Genomic DNA, 23,912 nt, shown 5'->3' with positions numbered 1-23,912 from the left:
CTGGTACAACACAACCAATCTTCAAAGGTTTTTCCTCTTGAAGAGGGTAACACCATTTTTCTAGCCACATTCACAAACAATTTGGTCTTATCCAACAACTATCTCAACATGTAAAATCATGTTAGTTTTAAACAATTTTTAAACTCGGCTTAAATTTGCTTCAATAAACAATTAAAATACAAGTGTGAACGAGAGGCAATGTTACAAAAAAGGTGTAGAGTGGTAGAGGTGAAATTTTACTCCAGCACCAACTAGAAATGATCTTTCAAAATACTATCATTGGTAGCAGAATAGATTTTTAAAAAGACAGAAGAAGAAACTGACAATTAAGCACTACTCAGTACCTTATACCAAGAAAATAACCAGCAATTACATGTCAGTATGGCATGAAGAGGACTGCTACAACAGAAGCAAGAAAGTTAAAAATTCACTTTAGAATTGTTTGCATGAATATTAAGTTCAAAGTCATGTCTTGCTTCAGTAAGATATAAGCCATACAAGCATAACAAGCATTATAGACCCCAGCACATTTCATAATGAAACAGAGTACTTTTCAAATGATGCATACAACAGCCACTTAACCACTTAAACGCAACCAGCTTTTGTGATGAGCTAACAACTGGTACACGACATAATGTACAACCAGGTGAGAGGAAGTTGATTCAGGGAAGTTGTGACATGGGAAAATCTGGCCAGTTGAAAGCTGCAGAGAAGACAACTGCTGGAGGAAGCATGCCTCAATTTATATGGGAGTTTTTCTTTTTCTTTTTCATACGAAGTGTCTCATTCCCATACTTTGTCAGTTATCTACACCAAGTCATTCTGTTGTTAAAATGGTATAAGTAGACACCCTCAGGCCACGTCTACATTATGGGGACTAAACCAGCATAGCTACAGCACTGGAGCAATGCCGGAACAACCCCATAATGTAGATGTAGCAGCTATAGATAAAGGGATTTTTCCCCATTGGTTTAGTGGCACTACTTCCCTGAGCGACAGTAGCTAGGGTGACAGAATCATTCTTCTATCAACCTAGCTGCATCTACACTTTATGCATAGGTTGGCATAGCTACATCGCTCAAAAGTGTGGATTTTTCAGCACTTTGTGCATAGCTAGTTTCTCTTTGAGGATGTTTCACACATCAGCACGAGAGAAAACACAATTACCATTAAAGAAATTTTTTAAAAGGAACACTAATGTATTAAATGTCTCTAACAGCTCTCCTAAATATGGTTCCACTCAGATTCACCTCCACTAAAGTTTCACAGAAATATAAAAATCGTCATACCAGCTCTCAATTTAACTTTTTAATCTTTTCTCTTTCTATGTCCAGTATCAGAAGCTCCAAAGGAGGATACAAAAAATCCTAACACCTGTCAACAGTCAGACCTTATGGGGAAGAGTTTTCAAAATCACCTAAGGATTAGGAGAATAAGTCACACTGACTGTTTTAGGGACAGATTTTTCCATAATCTGGTTTCCCAGGGTATGTCTACAATGCAATTGAAAACCCACTGCTGGCTTGTGCCAGCTGACTCTGGCTCACTGGGCTCAGGCTGCGGGGCTGTTTAATTGCAGTGTAGCTTTCCAGGCGCGGGCCGCAGCCCAGGCTCTGGGACTCTCTTATCTTACAGGTTTCAGAGTAACAGCCGTGTTAGTCTGTATTCGCAAAAAGAAAAGGAGTACTTGTGGCACCTTAGAGACTAACGAATTTATTTGAGCATGAGCTCACGAAAGCTCATGCTCAAATAAATTCGTTAGTCTCTAAGGTGCCACAAGTACTCCTTTTCTTATCTTACAGAGGCTGGAACCTGGGCTCTGGGGCCAAGTCCAGAAGTCTACACTGCAATTAAACAGCCCCACAGCCTGAGCCTTGTGAGCCTGACTCAGCTGGCATGGACCAGCCACAGGCATCTAACTGCAGTATAGATATACCCTAACGAGTCCTGACCTACATGTTACCCTCTGATATTCATTCTCTATACCTACTGCAATGCCTTGTCTGTTCAGTATTGTTGCATGCTAGTAAAATTTTCAGAAGTTTTTAAATCCTGTTGACTTTCAATGAGAACACTGGGCTCCTAAGTTAGTCAGGTGCTTCTGAAAATTCCACATGCTAGGCACAAATTGACACAAGGCACAAATTGACACAATACTGAAAAAAGGTTGAGACCTGTATAAGACCATACTAGTGAACAGCTTTTACTATCCAATTTTCAAAAATTGGACCATCAACTCTTCTTGTAGGGTTCAAATGAGATTTCTTGAATAATGATATGAAGTTTTTTTAGGAAGTCAGGCAAGCACAATTAATGTTTAAGAAATGTTACTTCTGTTAAAGCATTTTAAGCTACTATGTACAGTGCCTTACAGACTTACACACTTCAGACTAAGTTTATCTCTGTGCATCCTTTTGCTATCAGCTGTAGCTGATTAGGTGCTTAGCTGTTGCTTTGGGGAAAATTCTAAAATGGGAAATATGCACAAACTGAAAAAATAAATATTTTTCTCTACTCTTTCACTTAAAGATCTTAGACATTACTTGTTTTTACTGCCTAGTGTAACAGAGTGAAGTGCAATTTTTAAGTTGGTTTCTCTTTGCAATCGTGTTAAATGTGTAAGTCCCAAAATGGGAAACTATGAATTTATACTGGTTAATCCCCAGTGTTACAACATTTACAAGCAGTTCTTTAAACTTCCAGAGTCATCACCTATTTTATGAATTATAAAACAAACACTGACAAATATTTTTTTTCCTTTAATTTCAGCCCTTAACAATAAGAATCAAACCAACCTCACTGCATCCGTTTATATTCTTTAGGAAACAGATCATAATTTTGCAAAATTACAGAAGAATGGCTGATTTATACTAAATGTTCTTTACTACATTATCATGTATTGAAATACACTCATACAATCCTTTGACTGAAAACCTCCTGCATCTCTGAATCCACTCAAGTGATCCAAAACACAAATGCTTACTATTAGAAGTTCCGTAACACATACCTGCTGAATTTATGCTTTGATTGCAGCTAAATGAGGGGTCATTTGCTCGTCCAGAAAAGTTATCCTAGAACAGCCAGCAAGATACATTAGATCTATTATTATAGTTCTGGACCAAGTAAAGAACAAACACTTCAGTTGCAAATACATCTATCAATGTGGAAATGACACTTCTGATGCACCAAGAATAAATATTATAAATGCTCTTTTAACAAAATCATGTTTCAAGTCTAAAAATGTTTTGCATTAATATGTTTTGCTAAATATATTAACATCTCTTTCAAAATCTTTATCTTCTACAGTTGCTAAATGATTAAACTGAGAAATATTTTACTTTTCACACACTTCCAGGACACAATGTGTAACACTTGCATGTTAGAGGCTCCCAAAATGCACATTTATTTTTAATATGTCCCTTTAACACAGGAATACTGTCAATTCCCTGGAACAAGTGCTACAATTTTTTTTTTTTTAAATGGGCCTTTAATCTGTTTTTTCGATGCACAAGTTCTGAAAGTTGTTTGGGTTTTCTTTTTTTTTTTTTTAAATAAACTGGAAGTTCTTACTTTTACTCTTCAGACAGATTAGGAATGTTATGCTTGATCTTCTCTGGTTCTGCTGGTGAACATCATGGAGTATGTTTATTGTGAGCTTTAATAATTTAATTGAAACAGCAGAGCTGTTGAACATTTAACACATTTTTTAATCCAAACTAAGTTAAATGTTTGCTAAAACAAACCAGTGTAATAAGTCTAACCAAAAATCCAATTAATCCTTTAACATTCATTCTTGATTTCTGTGATGTCATCACTGGCTGTACCTCCACTGAAAATTCTCTAATTATACCACCTCTTGTCAAGTACTGGTGCAATTCCAACAATGTTAACAGTGGCAGTGATAGAATAGACTATTTGCAGGGTTGGGGTTTGTTTTACAAGGTGTATTGATTTAAAATCAAAGCAATCTAAATTACAAATTTTAATGATGATTTATATCAGCAAGCAGGAAACCTTGATTTAAATCATCAATATTAATCTTGTTTCACCTTTGCATTTGTAGTTATTTTTCTAAAGAAAAACTGATTGGTCAGTAACCATTTTAAACGTGTTGACTGGCAACTACATATAGCCTTTACACAAAATTTGGTATTTTTTTGCTTACCAGAACAATACATTAAGATCTATACACATTTAATCAATTATATAGCTTAACATACATTTATTCAGAATCTTAGTTTTTATATCATTATGTTAGAAAATGGTGAATGATGCATTTCTTGTTTACATGATTAATTTTTTTATTTATGATTTGTGTTAAGCTGTATTTGGATGGAAACTGGAACCCAAACGGACAAACACAGCATTTTAATTTTTGTATTAAATAAAACTACCTTAAGTGTGCTGGATACCTAAGAGAAATTATCAAAACATATTTTGCATTTAAAGTTAACTGATTTATGAAAACAAGGAAGTATTGGCTGTAGTTAATGAACTCAACTGTTTCTGTTCATCGTGTCCTTCAAGATTTTAGAACTAGTAGATCTCATCCTCTCACACCTTGTTTTTAATCCATAGACTGAAAAAGGAAAACAAGCTTTTGTCTTTTTTTCCCCCCTTCAACTCCCAGTTTCTCAATGAACTTGTAATTGAACTGAACTAGTTGCATGAACTGAAATGAAGAAAATATCTCTGCACTTGCAGAAGAGACTACTGCTGTCAAAAGCTAGTTTAACACTTCACCAGCTTAGAGGCTTGGCCCTCTTTAAAACTTCAGCAGCAAATATGTTCTGCTTAATATATTTTTAATACAAATTATTTTAGGATATTATAGTAAATTTAGGCCTTAACCCAAATTACCATAATTTCAATTAAATTTTAAAATAATTTTTAAAAACAAAATTTAGTTTTAAAAATTTGACTATTTTCAACAACCATTTTATCCTCCCTGCTTTTCTACCACATCATCTAACCCTTCTCAAAGCAGACATACTGCTGACCACTAAAGCAAAACAAACTCAAGGTATAATTGCTACTTTGAATGTCAAATTACTCCTCGGGGAAATCTGCACCACTGCGCAATGCAGAGTTTTACAGAAATTCAAGTTGTGAGTGCAGAATTTCCACCCCGCCCCGAGAAATGGGCCCCAGAGCTGTTGGCCACCACGAGGTGGACACGGAAGAGCCCAGCTTGCAAACAGAAAACAAGGCCAAAGGGAGCAGGAGGGGGAGGGAACTGGAGGGTTCCCAGCACACCCTGAAGGAAGGAGGCAGTGGTGGCATACAGGAAATTCCATGCAAGCCTGGGACCCACCATTAGGCTGTTTCTCCCTCTGGATCCCTAGGGAGGGGGGCATGCACGAGCTGGGCTCTGGGGGGAAGGGAGCGTGTGTCTGGGCCTTCCTGCAGCTAGCCCCCAAGGGATAGGAGACGTGACTGACTGGATTGCGGGGGCCATGGCTCGGCTCTGGGGAATAGGCAGTGAGAGTGTCTGGGCCAGGGATGGGTCGGATGGGCTCTGGGGAAGAAGGGGTGTGAGTGGCTGGGCTCTGGGGGGAGGGGGAAGGAGGAGGAGGTGGGGCAGAGAAACAGGAACTGGGCTGTTGTAGGGTTTCTTTAACTCTCTATTTCTGGGGGAATTTGTGTGTGTGTCTGTATTGTTACATACAGTACTTGCTAACCATTATTTTGAAATAAATTACCAAAATAATTAGGACTGGGGTGATTATATAGTGCTATTTTGACAAATAAAATATGCAGAATTTTAAAATATTGTGCACAAAATAAATTTTAATGTTTTGGCGCAGAATTCCCCCAGGAGTAGAATGTGTATACAGAAGTCAGTTTCTTTGATAATCTTAGCTTTACCACATTTAAATGTATGAATTAATATTTTTCATGTAATCCTGGTTAAAGAGAAGGCTGAATTTTTAAATTTGCACATAATGCTGTTGCAGAGCCAGTATATGGTAAATTTTGTGCAACATTTTTTTTCGCTGAATACAGCAAGTGTTGAACAACCCTTCTTATCTGCTGCCTTTAGCGGTTTATATACCTGTACAATGATTTACAGATCTAGAGAGAAAACAGTGAAGTAAAATATTGAACAGATCAGTTAAGTGTTTCACTGCAAGCACAAATTTAAGCAAGTTAGAACAGCAAGGATACTACGTTTTGAGATCTGGGACCTTACTGAACGTAAAAGGAGAGGTGCAAAGAGCCAGGTGAGTTGCTCCGAAGGCTCTGAGATTCTTCCTTTCATAGTTTTAAAACATTTAACTTTCTGGCTAAAGTTATGCTCCCAGTGTCCTCTGGTAAAACCACATAAAACTATCAGACTGTGCCAAATCAAATGAGGAGAACCATGCTTTGACACCACATCCTTGAACACTCACAGCTCTAAGCTGGAGAAGGTTGTTGTGCATCTTTCTTTCGGGTCTGGACCATCTCCCATGCAACAGGAGTTGTTCCTTCAAGCACAAAAATCCCAAATATTGTTCACATTGGAGTTCTTACAATGGCATACTTTTCAATAAATTCTCTGGAAGTTCTCACCAGAGGTACTGCCTGACCACAGAACTGATATAAATTAACACTTGAGCTCCTCTAACTGGAAGTCATACAGGCAGGGGACGTGTTTAACCCAAAGCACTAATTTTATGAAGTGAGAAGCGGTGCATTTGTGTAATTCATGAGATCTGTCTCGCCCTGAGCATTATTCACTAGATTGCAAAAAGAAAAGGAGTGATGCATCTGATGAAGTGAGCTATAGCTCACGAAAGCTTATGCTCAAATAAATTTGTTAGTCTCTAAGGTGCCACAAGTACTCCTTTTCTTTTTGTGGATATAGACTAACACGCCTGCTACTCTGAAACCATTCACTAGATTGATGACTTTTTCCTGTGTCTCCTGAAAAGGGAAAACTACTCTATGGCAATGTCAAAGATGAATTCTAGAAGAACCATCTGTCGATTTGGAATTAACACACTAGTCCTGGATGAAAGTTTAGCTGACATAAAAGAGATACTACTCCTTAAACTGCTCACAAGGCAGATTGTCAGTTTAGAGATTTTATGAGCGGCTCATTCAGATAAAAAATATATATATATATATATTTTTTTTTAACCAAGAGCTGCAGTCATACCCACCAGGATCTTGTGAGTGCTTAAGAGGCTCACATTACATTGAAGGGCAAAACATATTCCTGAACAAGAAGCCAAGTTTGTGTATGAGTCAAGGTCCATGTCAGAAAAGTATCCTCCTCCCTCTAAGCTGAAGATTTGGAGTCAGCAAGGTAGGGCCTTGGACAAGCCCCAGTGTACGGCACAGACAACTCCATGGAGAGTGAGAGGAGTGGGGTACACAACAGATGCAACCTCTAACCATGACGTGGGAGATTACTGCCTTCCACCTTTCTGTCCCAAGGAGATATGAGAGAAAGTAGCCATGATCACTCAAAAGACACACCTCTCTCATCAGAGCGCATGAGAGCCTACCTACAGAGCCCCAAATGTCTCAAGTAAATGCAGATGGAGAAAACAGAGAGATCCCTTCTGCTTTGACCTCTTAGCTGATAAGCCACACTATGTCAGGGCCCGGGGTCCTCCTGTAGTGCCTACCCATGGACAGGGGTATGGCCCTCAGGTTTCCGAGTGGTTCCAGGGAGAGGAGTAAAAGGGCCTACTACATCAGTACCATGACCACTCCACATGAGGGGACTCGTAAGACAATCCTTTTGAGTCATTGCCACCTTGAGTCAGCAAGAAATGAACTGAAGAGTTTGATCCTGGGACCAGAGGCAGTGTTGCCAACTCTGATTTTATCCTGAGTCTCATGATAATTATTGCTTTCCTTAAAACCCCAGCTCCTCCGGGGTCAAGTGGATGTGTGATGATTTCAGCCTTCATTCTTAGAGAAGAAGTAAGTTTCTATCCCTTATGGATGTGGAGAAAGCTTCAAAATGTGACCCCAGTGCACCCTAAAGGCTCAAAAAGCAGAAGGCAAATAAACACCAAATCTATTTTACATAATCCCAGGATTTTAAAGCCAAACTCATGATTTTTGAACATTTGGGGCTGACAATACTGAAGAGGACAGCCAAGCCCAAGGAGATTGTAGAGCACGCATGTCCATATTTTGAACATTTGCACCAATTACTGTGGGTGGCATCTTTGTGGGTGCAGTTTTGTTTGCGGGCAGAAGCTGGAATGGTACAAGGATATTTCCCACCTATTCAACCCTGCTTATAAATAAAAGAGCTTTGTGAAGTAAGAAGTGCACGTGCCCATTCGGCCTAAAATTCTAAATAAAACCTTCCCAGGTACAAACAGTATAAAGTTTCTTTAGCTCAGATCACGAGCCTCAACATGACCCATCCAAAGCCCAGTCAGGTCAAAACTAGGAGAATTGTAATCACGGTCCTTAACCAAGCCATAGCAAAGGCTGAAGTTACTGAGCAATCAGGGCCACAGCTCACACATCAGAATCATTTGGTAGTTCCTGGGAAGTTCCTTCAATGACCAAAGTCCAAATGGAACAAACAGGGCAGAGCCCTCAAGATGCCTATAGGTGCTTCAGAGGGTCAAAAATCATAAGAGCTAAAGGATTTTCCTCAAAGACAACTGCTGGAAGCACAAAACTCGAAGGTAAAAATCCTGCACACATTATCTTTAAAAAAAATGCTCATTTGATGTTTCTCCACTTCTGTAAAAATAATGTGCCCTGAAACAAAAACTTTTGATTATTTATAATCTGTTTAAAGAACACCATAGGCAGAGATTATGCTTTACAGACAAAAAAAGTTCAAGTCCCTTCCTAAAATGTCATATGTAAATAAAGCTTTATAGACTAACATTTCCCTGTCTCAAATGTGAGACTTTACCCTACCAAATTCACGGCCATGAAAAACACGTCACAGACCATGAAATCTGGTCTTGTGTGCACTTTTACCCTATACTATATAGATTTCACCAGGGAGACCAGCATTTCTCAAACTGGGAGTCCTAACCCAAAAAGGGAGTTGCAGGGGGGCTGCAAGGTTATGGAGGTGGGGGTCCATGATATTGCCACCCTTACTTCTGTGCTACCTTCGGAGCTGGGCAGCTGGAGTGGCTGTTGGCCAGGTGCCCAGTTCTTAAGGCAACACCCTGCCAGCAGCAGTGCAGAAGTAAGGGTGGCAATACTATACCATGCCACCCATAATCCTGCGCTGCTTCCTTCAGAGCTGGGCAGCTGAAGAGTGGTGGCTGCTGACTAAGGGCCCCTGTCTGCAGGCAGTAGCGCAAAAGTAAGGCAATACTATCGTCACCAACTGCATAGGTGCTCCGGGGCTGGAGCACCCACGGGGAAAAATAAGTGGGTGCTCTGCACCCACCAGCAACCAGGCTCCCCTCCTCACCCCCCCGCCCTACCTCACCTCACCTCCACCTCCTCCCCTAAGCGCACCACGCCCCCGCTTCTCCGCCTATTTCCCAGCGCTTGCTGCCACAAAACAGCTGTTTCACAGCGTAACAAGCTCCAGGGAGGGAGGAGCAGAAAAGCAGCATGCTCAATGGAAGAGGCGGGGCCGGGGTGCAGATTTGGGGAAGGGCTTGGAATGGGGGCAGGGCCAGGGCAGGGCAGAGGGTGGTTAAGCACCCACTGGCACCAGCAGAAGTCAGCGCCTATGGGCAATACCATACCATAGAATATCATGGTTGGAAGGGACCTCAGGAGGTCATCTAGTCCAACCCCCTGCTCAAAGCAGGACCAATCCCCAACTAAATCATCCCAGCCAGGGCTCTCTCAAGCCTGACCTTAAAAAATTCTAAGGAAGGAGATTCCACCACCTCCCTAGGTAATGCATTCCAGTGTTTCACCACCCTCCTAGTGAAAAAGTTTTTCCTAATATCCAACCTAAACCTCCCCAACTGCAACTTGAGACCATTACTCCTTGTCCTGTCATCTGCTACCACTGAGAACAGTCTAGAGCCATCCTCTTTGGAACCCCCTTTCAAGTAATTGAAAGCAGCTATCAAATCCCCCCTCATTCTTCTCTTCCACAGACTAAACAATCCCAGTTCCCTCAGCCTCTCCTCATAAGTCATGTGTTCCAGTCCCCTAATCATTTTTGTTGCCCTCCGCTGGACGTTTTCCAATTTTTCCATGCCATCCTTACTTCTATGGTGCTGCTGGTAGCAGCTCTGCCTTCAAAGCTGGGCTCCTGCTGCCGCTCTCCAATGCCCAGCTCTGAAGGCAGCACCACCAGCAGCAGTGCAGAAATAAGGGTAGCAGTACCACAATCCCCCCCGACAATAACCTTGTGATCCCCTTCTCCCAAACTCCTTTGGTCAGGATCCCTACAATTACAACTCTGAAATTTCAGATTTAAATAGCTGAAATCATGAAATTTACTATTTTTAAAATCCTATGATTGTGAAATTCACCAAATGGACCATGAATTTGGTAGGCCCCTATTCATCACTATAGTGTGCAAGTGCCTGTGAGCATACGGTGAAAATCAACGATGACAACATTCAACGATTGAAGTAATGGAAGGTGTGAGAATGGATGACAAACATGAAGGCAAGGACTTCTGGGAAAAATGGGTTTAAGACAAAGAAAGAAGGCACTTGTTGTGGATGGATCTAGACTGTTCTCAGTGGTAGCAGTTGACAGAACAAGGAGTAATGGTCTCAAGTTGCAGTGGGGGAGGTTTAGGTTGGATATTAGGAAAAAACTTTTTCACTAGGAGGGTGGTGAAACACTGGAATGGGTTACCTAGGGAGGTGGTGAAATCTCCTTCCTTAGAAGTTTTTAAGGTCAGGCTTGACAAAGCCCTGGCTGGGATGGTTTAGTTGGGGATTGGTCCTGCTTTGAGCAGGGGGTTGGACTAGATGACCTCCTGAGGTCCCTTCCAACCCTGATATTCTATGATTCTATGATAAAGAGACTGCTCCAAGTATGGAAGTAAACATCCCTAGAGAAAAAGCTAAAAATCAGAAATGAAGGGAACAGTAAACTGTTATTATTGGGAAGGACATAGAAAGAAAGAACAGAGGCATTAAAACAAAAGGTTGAGGGAACAGGATTGCGTAGGTACCCTGCTTATAGGCGAAATCAAGTTGTTAAAGAGACAGGACTTCAACTGAGATCAAGGGGAAGGAATTTGACCTGCCCAGCAGGAACATTTTCTCAGTACTTCTGATAGACTGGAAGGATAAGAGTATTTTATTTACAGAAGCCATGGCAAACAGTAAAGACTAAAAACAGTCTCTCCCTATTAACAAACACTTAGGAAATCTAGATAAATACTACTTTGTCCTTCCATAAAACCTTGGCCTCTAATAACACAATCCTCTACCAACAGTCTTTCACTCCAATGCAAGGCAAGAGAGGCATATGGGATCGTGCTTGTCTCCCCCGGCCCGGGTCTAGGTTAAAAAGAGGTTGTGCAAGGCATGCTGAAGTGCAACCGGGCCCCAGCCACCCTATGCCCCAATGTCACGGTCTCGTACCAGCTGCTGGAAGTCTGGTACGAAGGATGCCACGCGGCCCTGGATCTCGGTGTCCCAGTCCTCATCTCCCATGGTGCAGGCTCTCAATCTGTACGGAGAGGGCAAGACCTTATTACCGGCGGCCACGGGAAGCTGCCGCGGCCCGGCAGAGCCGACAGACAAGGCGGCCGCGAGGTCCCTGATCCGAATCAGGACTGGAGGAGCTTGTAAAGCCCAGACCCACCAGCACCCGCAGCACCACACGAGTCCCGCACCTCCTACAACCCGGCGTTGCCCTTCCCGGCCGCCCAAGCCCCCCCAACAAGCTCTTCTCCGCGGAGCCCCACGCTTTCCACTCTCTCCCCCCGGACTTCCCACTGGTTGCTGGCCCAGGCGGGCCGCCGCCCAGCTTCCTTCCGCGGGGCTTCCCACCCAAACGCCACCCACTCCCTTAGGCCAGCGCTGCTCAGGGACGCCATCGACCCCACCCCGGCGTGGCGGGAGAGCAGGCGGCAACCGCCCCACTCCCTCTCACCACCTCCGCTCCACGCCACGCCACGCCACACCAGCCGTCACGCGCCACAAAGGCTGCGCGCGCTCCTACAACGAGCATTCTTCCACTCAGCAGCCGCAGCACGTGCCGCTACCTACCAACCGCCACGCAGCGGCCCGTCTTTGTGTCACGTGCCACCCACCAATGGGGACGCAGCAGCCGTAGCGCCCTGGGCGCGGAGCGCTGCTAGAGGGTGTGAGTCATTCTCAGCCGTGAGTTTGAGCTTGTGCACGTGGTGCTGGCTCGGTGTGTGTCTGAGGCTGAGCCGCTGGCTGGGAGGGCTCCAGGGGCTCTGGGGCTGTGTGGCGCTAGGCACGGTGCCTGGCGAGGCGCTCGGGGGCGGTGGGCAAGCAGAGCTGTGTGTGTCGCTGTGTAATGGGCTGCGGGTCACCGTATCGTCTTATTTGTATTACCATCGAGCCTCGTAGCCCCAGTCAGGGACCAGGACCTCCACTGTGCTAGGTGCTCTTCAAAGCAAAGACAAAGCCCCTGTCCTGTATGTCACTGTACTGGTGGTCTGGAGAAGGTCATTATACAGTTTGCTTTGTGAGAGAAAGGGAGAGACTGTGCAAATACAGTGCTTCTGGATGTATGTGTCAGGGTACAAGAGGTTTCTGTCACTAAAAGTAGAAAAGTCACCGCAAAGAGCTGTGAATGGATTACTGTACATAGGTTGCATGGGGGGAATCATTGTCCAAGGAGGGTGGATTATGTGTGACAGTGTCAGTGCACAAGTGATGCAGGGGATCACTGGTCAGCTCTGTATATGTGTGTGCTGCAGAGCATGTACAGCATATTGGAAAGATTACTGCAACTATAGACTCTCGAAGCTCTTTGTCCCTGTGCAAGTGGCTGTTACTGTGCAAGGAGTCCTCTATATCACTGTGCAAGAAGTGGTAGGGAGCTCACTATTTAAGGAACTGTAGCCTTGATTCACAGAGATGCCTAAACCTCAGATTCAGGCATCTAAACCCCAGTTTTAGGCTCCCCTGCCATCCACAAAAACCCCACCAAGCCTTATAGGCATCTAAACTGTTTTAATGCCTACATTTTCAGGGTGAATTTCCCACAGCACCAGTGCTTTTGCCTCTGGGTATGCGTTGTAGGCCCTCGGATGCCTGGCTCCTGCCTAAGCCCCAGAGCAATCCACAAATTGGAGGAACATTGGCAGACTAACCCCTGTCTCACATATGGGGTTGATCTAGTGGAAGTTGTCTCAGAGGCCACCTACCAAATCAGGTCCCATTCAAAAATCTGGGGGGAGGTAGCAAAGCTCATGAGATTTTTAGCCCAATGGTTAGAGCACTCACCTTGGATGTGCAAGATGGAGATTCAGTTCCCTCCTCTGCATAAGATGGAGAAAGAATTTACATCAGGGTTTCCCACACCTCTGAAGAGAGGTGTACTAACCACTGAACTATTGGATGTTCTGATGTGAGGTTACTTCAGTCTCTCCCTAACCAGCAAGCTTCAGAGTCATTGCCCTTTTGCTCTTGCTAACCCAATACCTATTTAAGTATCCACAATGGAACAGTCATTGGGCAAGAGAAAGAGGGAATGATTCTTTAGCCTGCTGGTTAGGGCACCCACGTAGGTGGTAGAAGACTCAGGATCCCTCCCCCTGTTCTAATCACTTTTTTGTTAATTATCCACAGTGGAATAGCTTCAACAAAATATCCAATACCTGGGTGGTTAGCGTATGCTCCTGAGAGCTAGGAGAACTCCGTTTAAATCCTTTTTCCCCATCAGGCAGGAGAAGTACTGAACCTGGGTCTCTGACATCCTATGTAAGTGCCCTAACTACTGGGCTAAAGTTAACAAGATGGGTGATTCATTCTCCAGCCATTTTGCATCAAGCAAGGCAGGTGCCTAACTCATTCCCACAAAAAATGATTTAGACACCTGACTCCAGGAGTTGGGTTCCTGTTTGTGGCTCACTAAACAGAGATAGGCGCCTCCCTGAAGCCTAGGTTTAGACACCTATCTCCCATAGACTAGTTTAGGCAGCTCCCTGCCTAGCATGCTAGCTATTGTGGATTCCATTCTAAGGTGCATATCTATCCCCATTCATTGTATTATGAGCTTAACTCAGGCTTTGTGGATGGCAGTTTTGTTCCTATGATTTTCTAGGAACCTACAAGTTAGGTGCACGATGTGCAGCATTACAGTGCTATGTCCCTTCCTGGATCCAGGCCTATGTGTATCACTTTACAAGGGGAAGAATGGGGGTCACTGTGCAGTAAGCTTTGTGTGTGTGCATGCCACTGTGCAGAAGGCTAGGAGAGGGTCATTCTGCAACTAATTTCTTGTGTGTGTAATTGTCGGGCCTAATTTATGCTGGAATAAATGATTGAGTGCATCCATTGTACCCACCTGAGTTGGTGCAAGATTTGCCCTAGCATCTATGCCAGGACTGCTTTACACCAATTCAGGCGGCATTTATCTTTGACAACTCTTATCCTTAATTTTCTGGCTTAAACCAGCCACCAGCCACATCCCCATCAGCCTTTGTATACCCCCTGTTGTAGAGTGTTTGGGGATTTACTCATTATTTAAATTCCTTGGGAAAAGATTAATTGCTTGAATGGGATTAGCAAACCAAGACAGTCTGTAAAATGCTGTAATTGAGCTAGGTGGTTAAGCCTTTGAAAGGCAGTTAATTAAAGAGTCATCTTCTCCTCAATGGGCCATCTTCTTCAGTGTGAGTCATGTATCTGCTCCACATTCCATGTTGTGTTTGTATAGTCTGGAGAGATAATGTGGGAGGAGGATGACTGAGGGAACAGAAGGAATTCACCAACTGAGAGGGAGTTGTCAACCCTGACAATTGTCAAAGAAGACCTCTTTTAGAGCTGACATCACCGATTGTGCCAGTATGTTGTGGCCACACTGGGACACACAATCCATTGAGCATGCACCAATTCAGACTACCCTAGTGCTTACCCATATAATATTTTGGGATAAATTATGCCAACTGCTGCCTCCCCAATTGACTGAAGCACTTTTGTGTTTGGATACAAGGTGCTTTCCAGATGATTGAGAGGGAGCAATTACTCTAGTGTAGACACAAAAAGAAAAGGAGGACTTGTGGCACCTTAGAGACTAACAAATTTATTTGAGCATAAGCTTTCGTGAGCTACAGCTCACTTCATCAGCTGCATAGTGTAGACAAAGCCTATGTAACCAAGTTAAAAAGATAACTAACATACTGTAAAATCTTAATGTAGACAGGTCAAGTTGTAGTTTTACCTCAGTTTAGCTAGTCAGGATAAACCAGGTCATCTCAATTAGCTAACACAAAGTATTAACTACGACTTGCCTTGTCTACAGTAGGATTTTACAACATTACCTGTCTCCGTTTAAAAAGGAAAAACACTTTAAAACTCCAGTGTAGTTATAGCATCTGTGTGTAGTAATGTGGAGGGGTATGGGTTGTTTGTCAGAAGAAATTCCCTTCTTCCCAACCCTGCCACCAACCTTTTGTTGTGAGACACTGCTGTGATTAATGGAGATGGAGTTCACATTGAATTCTGTTGCAATTTCTCCCCTTTTTCTTTATTCTGTTTTCTGACTTGTACAAATAAGTATATTATATGTATTGCATATGTCTTCAGTTTCATGTGTAAAATACAGTATATTACAATGCGCTAGTTAACTCTAGCTGCCACTTCAAGTCTTTAGTATGGGTTTCTCTCCCTTCCATTCATAGGAATTTTACAAATAAACAAGATATTTAAAATATACATACATGTGTGTCTTCTGTCTATTATTAGAGCGATCAAGTCTTCCCCTCAGTGATTTATTTGTAGAAAAGTAAGTCAGCAAAATCTTTCACGTTTCTCAAAATATCTTTTCCCTATACCTATAATGTTAAATAACATACCCAAGGAATGTATTTCCTCCCCCATTTGCTGTGCATTCATTTGCATTTGAATTTTATGAATATATTAGAACATAATGTTTATCTCAGCACATAGTTTCAAAGGCTTTGTATGGCTATCATGATAAAGAAATGTATAAAATAAATCAGAGTTAAGTCATGTTTCTCATTCCCTTTTGACTTAATAAATTTATTTACACTTTATATTCAGAAGGTTTTTTCTGTGCTCCTTGATTTGATTTATATCTGACTGTGAATAACTTTTGTAAAACAAGACATTTATATAATTGTAAGAAAATATGTATGTGCTTCTTGTGCACTTAAGAACAATGAATGGGCAGTATGCTGGAATCCTAAGCAGTTTAGTTTACTCCCCTCTATGAAATGCACCATTACAGGAGCTTACAGCATGAGGTTCTAAGACCCTGCATCAGAATATAAGAGTATTAATATTATTTATTTACTCACTCTAATGTCAGGATTTATAATAGAGACACATATTTAGTGTTATTGACTCACCCTGATGTCAGGTTTGGTGGGTCTTGTTACCTCCAGTCCAAGTTGGAGTAACTTCCTCAAGGAAGTGTGGGTGGAAGGGAACATCACAAGACCAGCACTTCCATCCTAGGGACAGCTAAGCTCTGAAGAGAAGTTTTTGTTTTTTATGTTAACAGTAAAGGCAAGCCCTAGAAAGGGAGCAACTTTGGACCATATTCACTGGGTTTATACTTGATTTGGAAGGGGGTGGGAGGGAGCTACCACTGCTTATAATCACTTGCACTGACTGAAAAAAACCTTGGCTTTGTGTTCTTTTTATGGCTGTATGATGTATAAAAACATTTTGAAATGTTTTTATACAACTTTAATACTTTGATGTTAACCTTACACATGTGAGGAATATCAAGTCTGGTCTTCCTTTGCTGGAAGATTTCTTGGGACACCAGAAATTATTATTCTAATCTTAAAAGAAAGGGTGAGGCCTGGTCTACACTAGAAAATTAGGTCAGTTTAACTATGTTGGTCAAAGGTGTGAAAAATCCACACCCCTGAGCAGTGTACTTAAGCCAACCTAAGTCCCTTTCTTCCACTGAATTCTTCCATTGATTTAGCTACTGCCTCTCAGGGAAGTAGATTACCTACACTGAAGAAACTCCAAAGTAGAGGGGAGGAGGGTAGGTTGTGGAGTACCCATAGTGACACATATCTCGAAGAACCATCGTCACTGCAAAAGGTGAGTAACTTCCTCTTCTTCTTCGAGTAGTGTCCCTATGGGTGCTCCACTTTAGGTGACTCTGGAGCAGTACCCACCACTGGAGGCTGGGATTTCGGAGTGGAGTATTTTACTACAGAGAGTACTATGGAGTCGAAGATGGTGTCAGCGGCCAAATCTTCAGTGATCTGATAATGTTCTGCGAAAGTATGGACAGAGGCCCCAATCATTGCTCTATAGATTGGGGAAATAGGTGTATCCTTATGGAATGTGACTGAGGTAGAAACTGATCTCATGGAGTGTGTATGGACGGAAGCAAGTTGCGCCCTTGCTAAGTGATTAATGCAACTAGAGACCCATTTGGATAGTCTTTGAGGAGATATCACACAGCTTTTGGATCTTTCTGTGGACAAAAGGAAGAGTTTAGGGGATTTCCTGAAGTCCTTAGTCCTGTCCAAGTAGAATGCTAATGTCGTTCTAATATCTAGCATATGCACAATTGTCTCCCAGTTGTCACAATGTGGTTTTAGGAAAAAACAGGGAGATGAATCTGTTGATTCATATGGAAAGTGCAGAAAAAGTAGGGAGAAACTTGGGATATGGCCCTAGAGTTACTTTGTCTTTTAAAAAAAATAAATAAATAAAGGCCGTGAATGATGGGTGTGCCATAAGGGTCGCTATTTCTCCTATGTGCCTGGCTGAGGTGATGGTAATTAGAAATGCTGTCGTCATGGACAGGTGTAAGAGAGAACAAGTTGCCCTGGACTCGGAGGGAGGTCTAGTCCAAGCCCTGAGAACTAGATTAAAGTGCCAGGCTGGAGTGGGTGGTGTCACATGGGGGAAGAGAGTTCCAATGCCCTTAAAGAATCTACGCATTAGTGGTTGAGCAAACTCCAAGTGGGAAGCCATTTTCGCCATGAGATGTAGCTTAAGGGAGCTGAGGGAGAGTTTAAAATGTAGTGCAAAATCAGAGGGAGGAAAAATGAGGTTGGGTCTGTCCATTTGGAATGGTACAAACTTGGAGTCATTTACATTTTGTAGATAGGTATGTGGAGTGGTCAACTTGTGGTTGTGTTGCAACATGTTTTTCAGCTTGTCAGAGCATTCTTCTTCTAAGCCTTGGAACAAAGAAAGATCCAAGCCTGGAGGCGGAGGACCCATGGGTTGGGGTGAAGGGTCAGCCCATTGTTTTGAGAAAGCAGGTGAAGAATGGGCTGACATCAGAGGAACAAGAGGGCATATTGCCATCTGCGTCAGGTGAGGGAGCCAGACTCGTCATAGTCAAGAGGGGCAATCACAATAACTATCGCTTTGTTTCGCTGAATTTTCAACAGAATCTTGGATAGAGTAGGAAACTGGGAAAAGACATACAAGTGGGCCCTGTCCTCTGGGAAGATGAGGGCAACTGCCTGTGAATGCTTCCCCAAGCCGGCCCTGGAGCAGTAACAAGGACCTTTCTTGTTCCGATAAGTAGCGAAGAGATCCATACTCCGGGTTCCCCAAAGGGTGGCTATATCTTGAAGCACCTTTGAATTGAGTATACACTGGTTGTCATGAGAAAATTCCAACTGAGACTGTTGGTTGTCCCGTTCTGTATCCCTTGTAGACAGACAGCTGAGATGAGCACATTGTGATGGGTGCATCAATTCCAAAGTTTGAATGCTGTCTTTCAGAGGGAGGGCGATCTGGCAACTCCTTGGCAGTTTATACAAAATATACAAGTCAGATTAAGTCCATCATAACCTTTGTGTGTTGTTTTTGGTGAAAGGCAAAGTTTGTGCACAGGCACTCCTGACAGCCCTTAGCCCCAAAAGAGTGATATGGAAGGTCATTTCTGTGGCCTTCATTTCTGTGGAAGGCCATTTGTCCTGAACCTTGTTGTTGTGTAGGTGAGGTCCCCAGCATATTAGGGAGACATATGTCCCAGGGTGGTGAATGTGGGTAGCGAGAGGAACGCTCTCACTCATACTGCATCAGGTTGGTGCTGATAAAGTCCAGTCACTGTACCAGGGTTAGTATGCCACTACAATGAAGTGAACCTTGGAGAATACCCTGTGTGGAGCAGTCTGTTCCTATAATGATCCTCCCCAAAGGTAAGCAGTAGGAAATCTCCTGTATGATGGTTGTATCGAGATATGGAAGTAGGCACCCTGTAGGTTCAGAGCTAGAAATCAATCTCTTTTCTCTAGAGCTGGTCCTAACTGCTGTGAAATAAGGTAAGGTGACTTCTGAGTGGCATGACAGGTGTATAGATGGCAGCTGATGCTGTAAGGTATAATTGTTCAGGCCCCTGACCAACTCATCAAAGTGCTTATAAGAGGCAGTTTGAGAGGTCATGGACTGGGGTGCAGACTGTTCTCACTTTTGAGCCCTGGGCCTCTTACGCTGTGGCTCGTAACAGCACAGAGATGGTGAATATTGAGAAGATTGTGATCTATGGTGTGGTTGAGAGGTATGTCTTCTCTTCTGTTCCACAGTGTAGATTCCTGTCATAAATATAAAGGGAAGGGTAAACACCTTTAAATCCCTCCTGGCCAGAGGAAATACCCTTTCACCTGTAAAGGGTGAGAAGCTAAGATAACCTTGCTGGCACCTGACCAAAATGAACAATGAGGACACAAGATACTTTTAAAGCTGGAGGGGGGGAGAAACAAAGGTTCTCTTGTTCTGTGTTGCTTTTGCCAGGACCAGAGCAGGAATGCAGGTCAGAACTCCTGTAAAGGGCTAATAAACAATCTAGTTTGATATGCATTAGATTCTGTTTTGTTTAAATGGCTGAGAAAATAAGTTGTGCTGAATGGAATGTATATTCCTGGTTTTGTGTCTTTTTGTAACTTAAGGTTTTGCCTAGAGGGACTCTCTATGTTTTGAATCTGATTACCCTGTAAGGTATTTCCCTTCCTGATTTTACAGAGGTGATTCTTTTACTTTTTTCTTTAATTAAAATTCTTCTTTTAAGAACCTGATTGCTTTTTCATTGTTCTTAAGATCCAAGGGTTTGGGTCTGTGTTCACCTATGCAAATTGGTGAGGATTTTTATCAAGCCTTCCCCAGGAAAGGGGGTGTAGGGTTTGGGAGGATTTGGGGGGGGAAAGACGTTTCCAAGCAGGCTCTTTCCCAGTTATATATTTGTTAGACACTTGGTGGTGGCAGCAATAAAGTCCAGGGGCAAAAGGTAAAATAGTTTGTACCTTGGGAAAGTTTTAACCTAAACTGGTAAAAATAAGCTTAAGGAGTTTTTCATGCTGGTCCCCACATCTGTACCCTAGAATTCAGAGTGGGGAAGGAACCTTGACAATTCCTAAGGAGTGTAGTGTGGTCTGAGAATCCTTCAGGATGTGGAGAGAAAATCTGTCTTCTCCGCAAAGAATTTGGCCCTTCATATTGGAAGTCTGTAGCTTTTTGGACAATCTAGAGAGGTGTAGCAAACAAAAAAAAACCCACAAACCACCTCAGTACCACTGTCATGGAGACTGGGCGGGCAGCTGTAACAGCTACATCCAGTGGTGTCTCTAGGACCGGTCTGGCTATTAACTGACCTTCTCTAAGAATGGTCTGAATCTGTTCTTTTTGTGTTTCAGAAACATGTGGGTTTCCCAAGATTAACAAAATTGTTTTGGCCATGACAGTTTGGTAATTTGTGACTCTAAACAGTAATGTTGTCAATGAATAAGCCATCTTGTGAAGCCTAATCATATGTATTTGACTTGGCGTTATGTTGCTTGCTTCATGCATTCACAACATCTACTATGATGGAGTTGGGTTGGGGATGTTGAAAACAAAGTCTGTCTCTTTGGGTAGAAATGTAGGGTTGTTTTTGTTTACACTCTGTTGCTGGTTGGTGCGATGGAGGCTGGTGCTGCCAGATGATTTTGGTAGGATCTAGAATCAGCTCATTAATTGGGAGGACAGTTCTAGATGAAAAGGTAGTGTGCAGAATTTCCACCAACTTGTGATGTGTATCTACCGCCTCCTATAAGGGAGTCTGCAGCTCGTCTACCACCCTCTTGGTAAGATCCAGAAAGTTCTTAAATCTTCACCTAGTGATGAGGGGTGGGCAGCACCTCCTCATCTCTCCCAGATGAGACTAAGTGTGCTGAAGAGGTAGCTTCCTCTTCAGGTGTTTTTTTTCCCCCCTTCTTTCCTGTTCTGAAAAAGCTTTCTCCTGTCCTGGCTCAGGTGCTTTCCTGCCCTGGCTCAGGTGCCAGGCTGTAGCAAACCATCTGGTGGACTCTCCCTGAGAGACACCAGAGATGGTCGCATCACATGCTTGTATATGCCCGAAGAGTTACAATATGGTCTTGGAAGGGAGAGGGAGGAAGGCAGGCACGGGCGGTTGGTGTGATGGAATTGGGGATGACCCTTGTAGTGTGGTGGTGGGCCACCTTGAGGGGCCAGGGAATGATCTCCTCCTGGCCAGTGTCAGATTCATCAGTGGGTAAGGGTGCTGCTGACTGGGGTATTGGCACTATAAGGCCCAGTGCTAAGAGCGATTCTGGGTGCCGAGATATGCTCGATACCGGGGTCCTGGTACCAAGTAATGGGGATTGTGGTTCTACCCCAATCATCAGGTCTCCAGGGTACCAGAGCTCATTCATCACTATGGTTCATTTGGTACCACAGAGGAGGGTCCGTGGTACGTTGTCAGTACCGATAGTTGGGCAGAGCACTCCCTAAATGAGAGTTTTGCCCAATACAAAAAGTTTGTTGGTGCCACTTTTTTAGAGACAGTATGGTAATTGTCTCTTCCTCGGTACTGAGGCCACAGGTGTCCAGAATATCAGAGCACCTGTGTTACCATGGGCTCATGCGGGACCCCAGAGGAGTGTCTGTAGTTGGTATCGATGGTTGGGAATGTGCAGAACACTTCCTAGATGGGAGTTTTGTTGTATCTGGTACCAAATGGTTTCTCTATGCCGCTCTTTTAGAGATGGTACGGTAACTGTCCTTTTTCCTTAGGGGACAGTAGCATTGCCTCAGAGCATGAGGATGGAAGCCTCTGGTGTCTCGGTGCAGAAGCAGAGCTGACAGCAGGGCTTCTCTGTGCCGCTCTTTTAGAGATGGTACGGTAACTGTCCCCTCTCACAGTAGTTGCCCAGAGTAGAGCTCAGAGCAGCCCAGGGCTTACAGAAGCCCCTTGTCCAGGTGGAGAGCAGAGCTCCGAGCAGGGCAGAGCTCACAGCAGGAAGCCCCTTCTCAGGTTTCAGCTTCCAGAGCTTCCTGGTGCCCAACCCTGCCGTCAGCTGAGCTCACAGCAGGAGGTTCCTCTGCTGAGGGAGGTGGCCGCTCTGGGGAGTCCCACTGGCTGGGCAGCTCCCTGATCGGTGCCGAGATGGTCGCACTAGGGAACACCTCTCTGGCTGGCCAATTGCTCGGAGGAGCCTTTCCAGGGGGAGTCTGCTGGTGGCTGCTTTTTTTTTCTTCTCCCCCCCCCCCTTCACCACTGGACCCCTTTTGAAGTGAAGGCTCTGGGGATGATCCGGGGTCAACACCCACCAGAGTCCCCTGCAGACTGAAGAGTTTTCTCCATAGGGAGGAATTTTTACTTCAGCTTATAGCTCCTGTGAGGCTGCAGTTTTAGCTGTGGCAGATAAAGCACTTCTGTGAGGGTCTCCCAGGCACAGTGTCTGGCCATTACATAATGCACCTGCCAGGAGTCAGTTCCTGAAATTACTGAGGGCCTTTGCAAGCAATATGTCCGAACTGTCCTGGTGCTATATAAGATATAGCACTGATAGTCCCATTTTGTGCCTACCCAAGGAAGTAAGCATAATATGTGAACCAAAAAGGCTGCTAGCCCCGCAGCAGCAGTTATGCTATTTCCTGGACATTTATAAAGGCTAGCCAAGCAAAGTACATGTCATATGCATTTTCAAGAAGTTGTTTCCAGGCTACCTGCATACCTATTTTTGTCCTCACTACATTAACAGAGACAAGTCTCACTATTGCTTCAGTAGAAGCCAGATGGTGACTGAATGTCATTAATACCAAAACACTCAAGTGTAGATGTGGCTAGAGAGTTCAGCCACCAGACGGGGACAGGATTTTTCTAAGGGTATGTCTAAACTATGGAGACTATAACTATTTCTGCAAGGCATAACTATGCTGGCATAGCCCCATAGTGTATACACAGCCTACTCCAACAGAGGGAGTTTTTCCATCACTATAGGAACACCACCTCCCTCAAGGACATTAGCTATGTTGATGGAAGCAGTTTCTGGCAACATAGCTTAATTTACACTGGAAGGTTATGTCTGCATAACTAAGTTGTTCGGGGGGAGCGGGGGGTGTTTTTGTCACATCCCTGACCTACGTAGCTCTGCCAATATAACTTTCACGTGTAGACAAAACCTAATACCACTCACCTAATGTAAGCAGTGGAATCAGAGCACAAGTTCCAGGAGATGTTTTCTGGGAGTGAAGCTTCCTGAAGCTCTGAAATAAGATCTATTCTTGGGTACAGATTTATACTAAATTGTGATTTTTAAAATAAAAATATGGGGCCCGATTATCTTTTATAATCAGCAGTGCTCAAGTCCTAAAAAAAAAAAAGTGCCAGAATTCCACAGACCCATCTCCCTGCTCCGGAAAGAAAGATGGGTCCAAACTCTGAGGGGCACCCCCTGGACACAGCTACCTGCTCGGGCAGGAGAGATTGTTACTGAGCGACCATCTCTTCTTCTGGAGCAGACGAAATGCTGCGCTTGCCTCTACCACCTCTTCTCCTTCAGGAACAGGGAGGCAGGTCAGAAGTACAAGAATGCCATGTTGCCACTCAAAAAAAGTGCTGGAATG

General features: G+C 43.5%; 1 protein-coding gene across 4 annotated transcripts in view; it reads right to left on the bottom strand.

Moving 5' to 3' along the window:
* The window catches only part of DDX4 (DEAD-box helicase 4), a 102,044-nt gene extending 89,951 nt beyond the window's left edge, over window positions 1-12,093 (bottom strand). For 3 of the 4 annotated variants that reach the window (XM_077816282.1, XM_077816284.1, XM_077816285.1), the window contains exons 1-3: window positions 12,013-12,093; window positions 11,496-11,583; window positions 3,008-3,071 (exon numbers count right to left, since the gene is read on the bottom strand). In XM_077816282.1, the coding sequence (XP_077672408.1) occupies window positions 3,008-3,071; window positions 11,496-11,567 (136 nt within the window). In that variant the 5' untranslated portion in view covers window positions 11,568-11,583; window positions 12,013-12,093. Of the gene's footprint in view, window positions 1-3,007; window positions 3,072-11,495; window positions 11,707-12,012 lie in introns of those variants that run through there. The other variant, XM_077816283.1, reaches the window with a different exon arrangement.
* Between the last annotated feature and the right edge of the window lie 11,819 nt (window positions 12,094-23,912).

This window comes from Eretmochelys imbricata, chromosome 5 (genome assembly GCF_965152235.1).
Source record: "Eretmochelys imbricata isolate rEreImb1 chromosome 5, rEreImb1.hap1, whole genome shotgun sequence".
NCBI lineage: Eukaryota > Metazoa > Chordata > Testudines > Cheloniidae > Eretmochelys > Eretmochelys imbricata.
The sequence above is the reverse complement of the archived record's forward strand: the minus strand, read 5'-3'. Positions and strand labels throughout refer to the sequence as shown.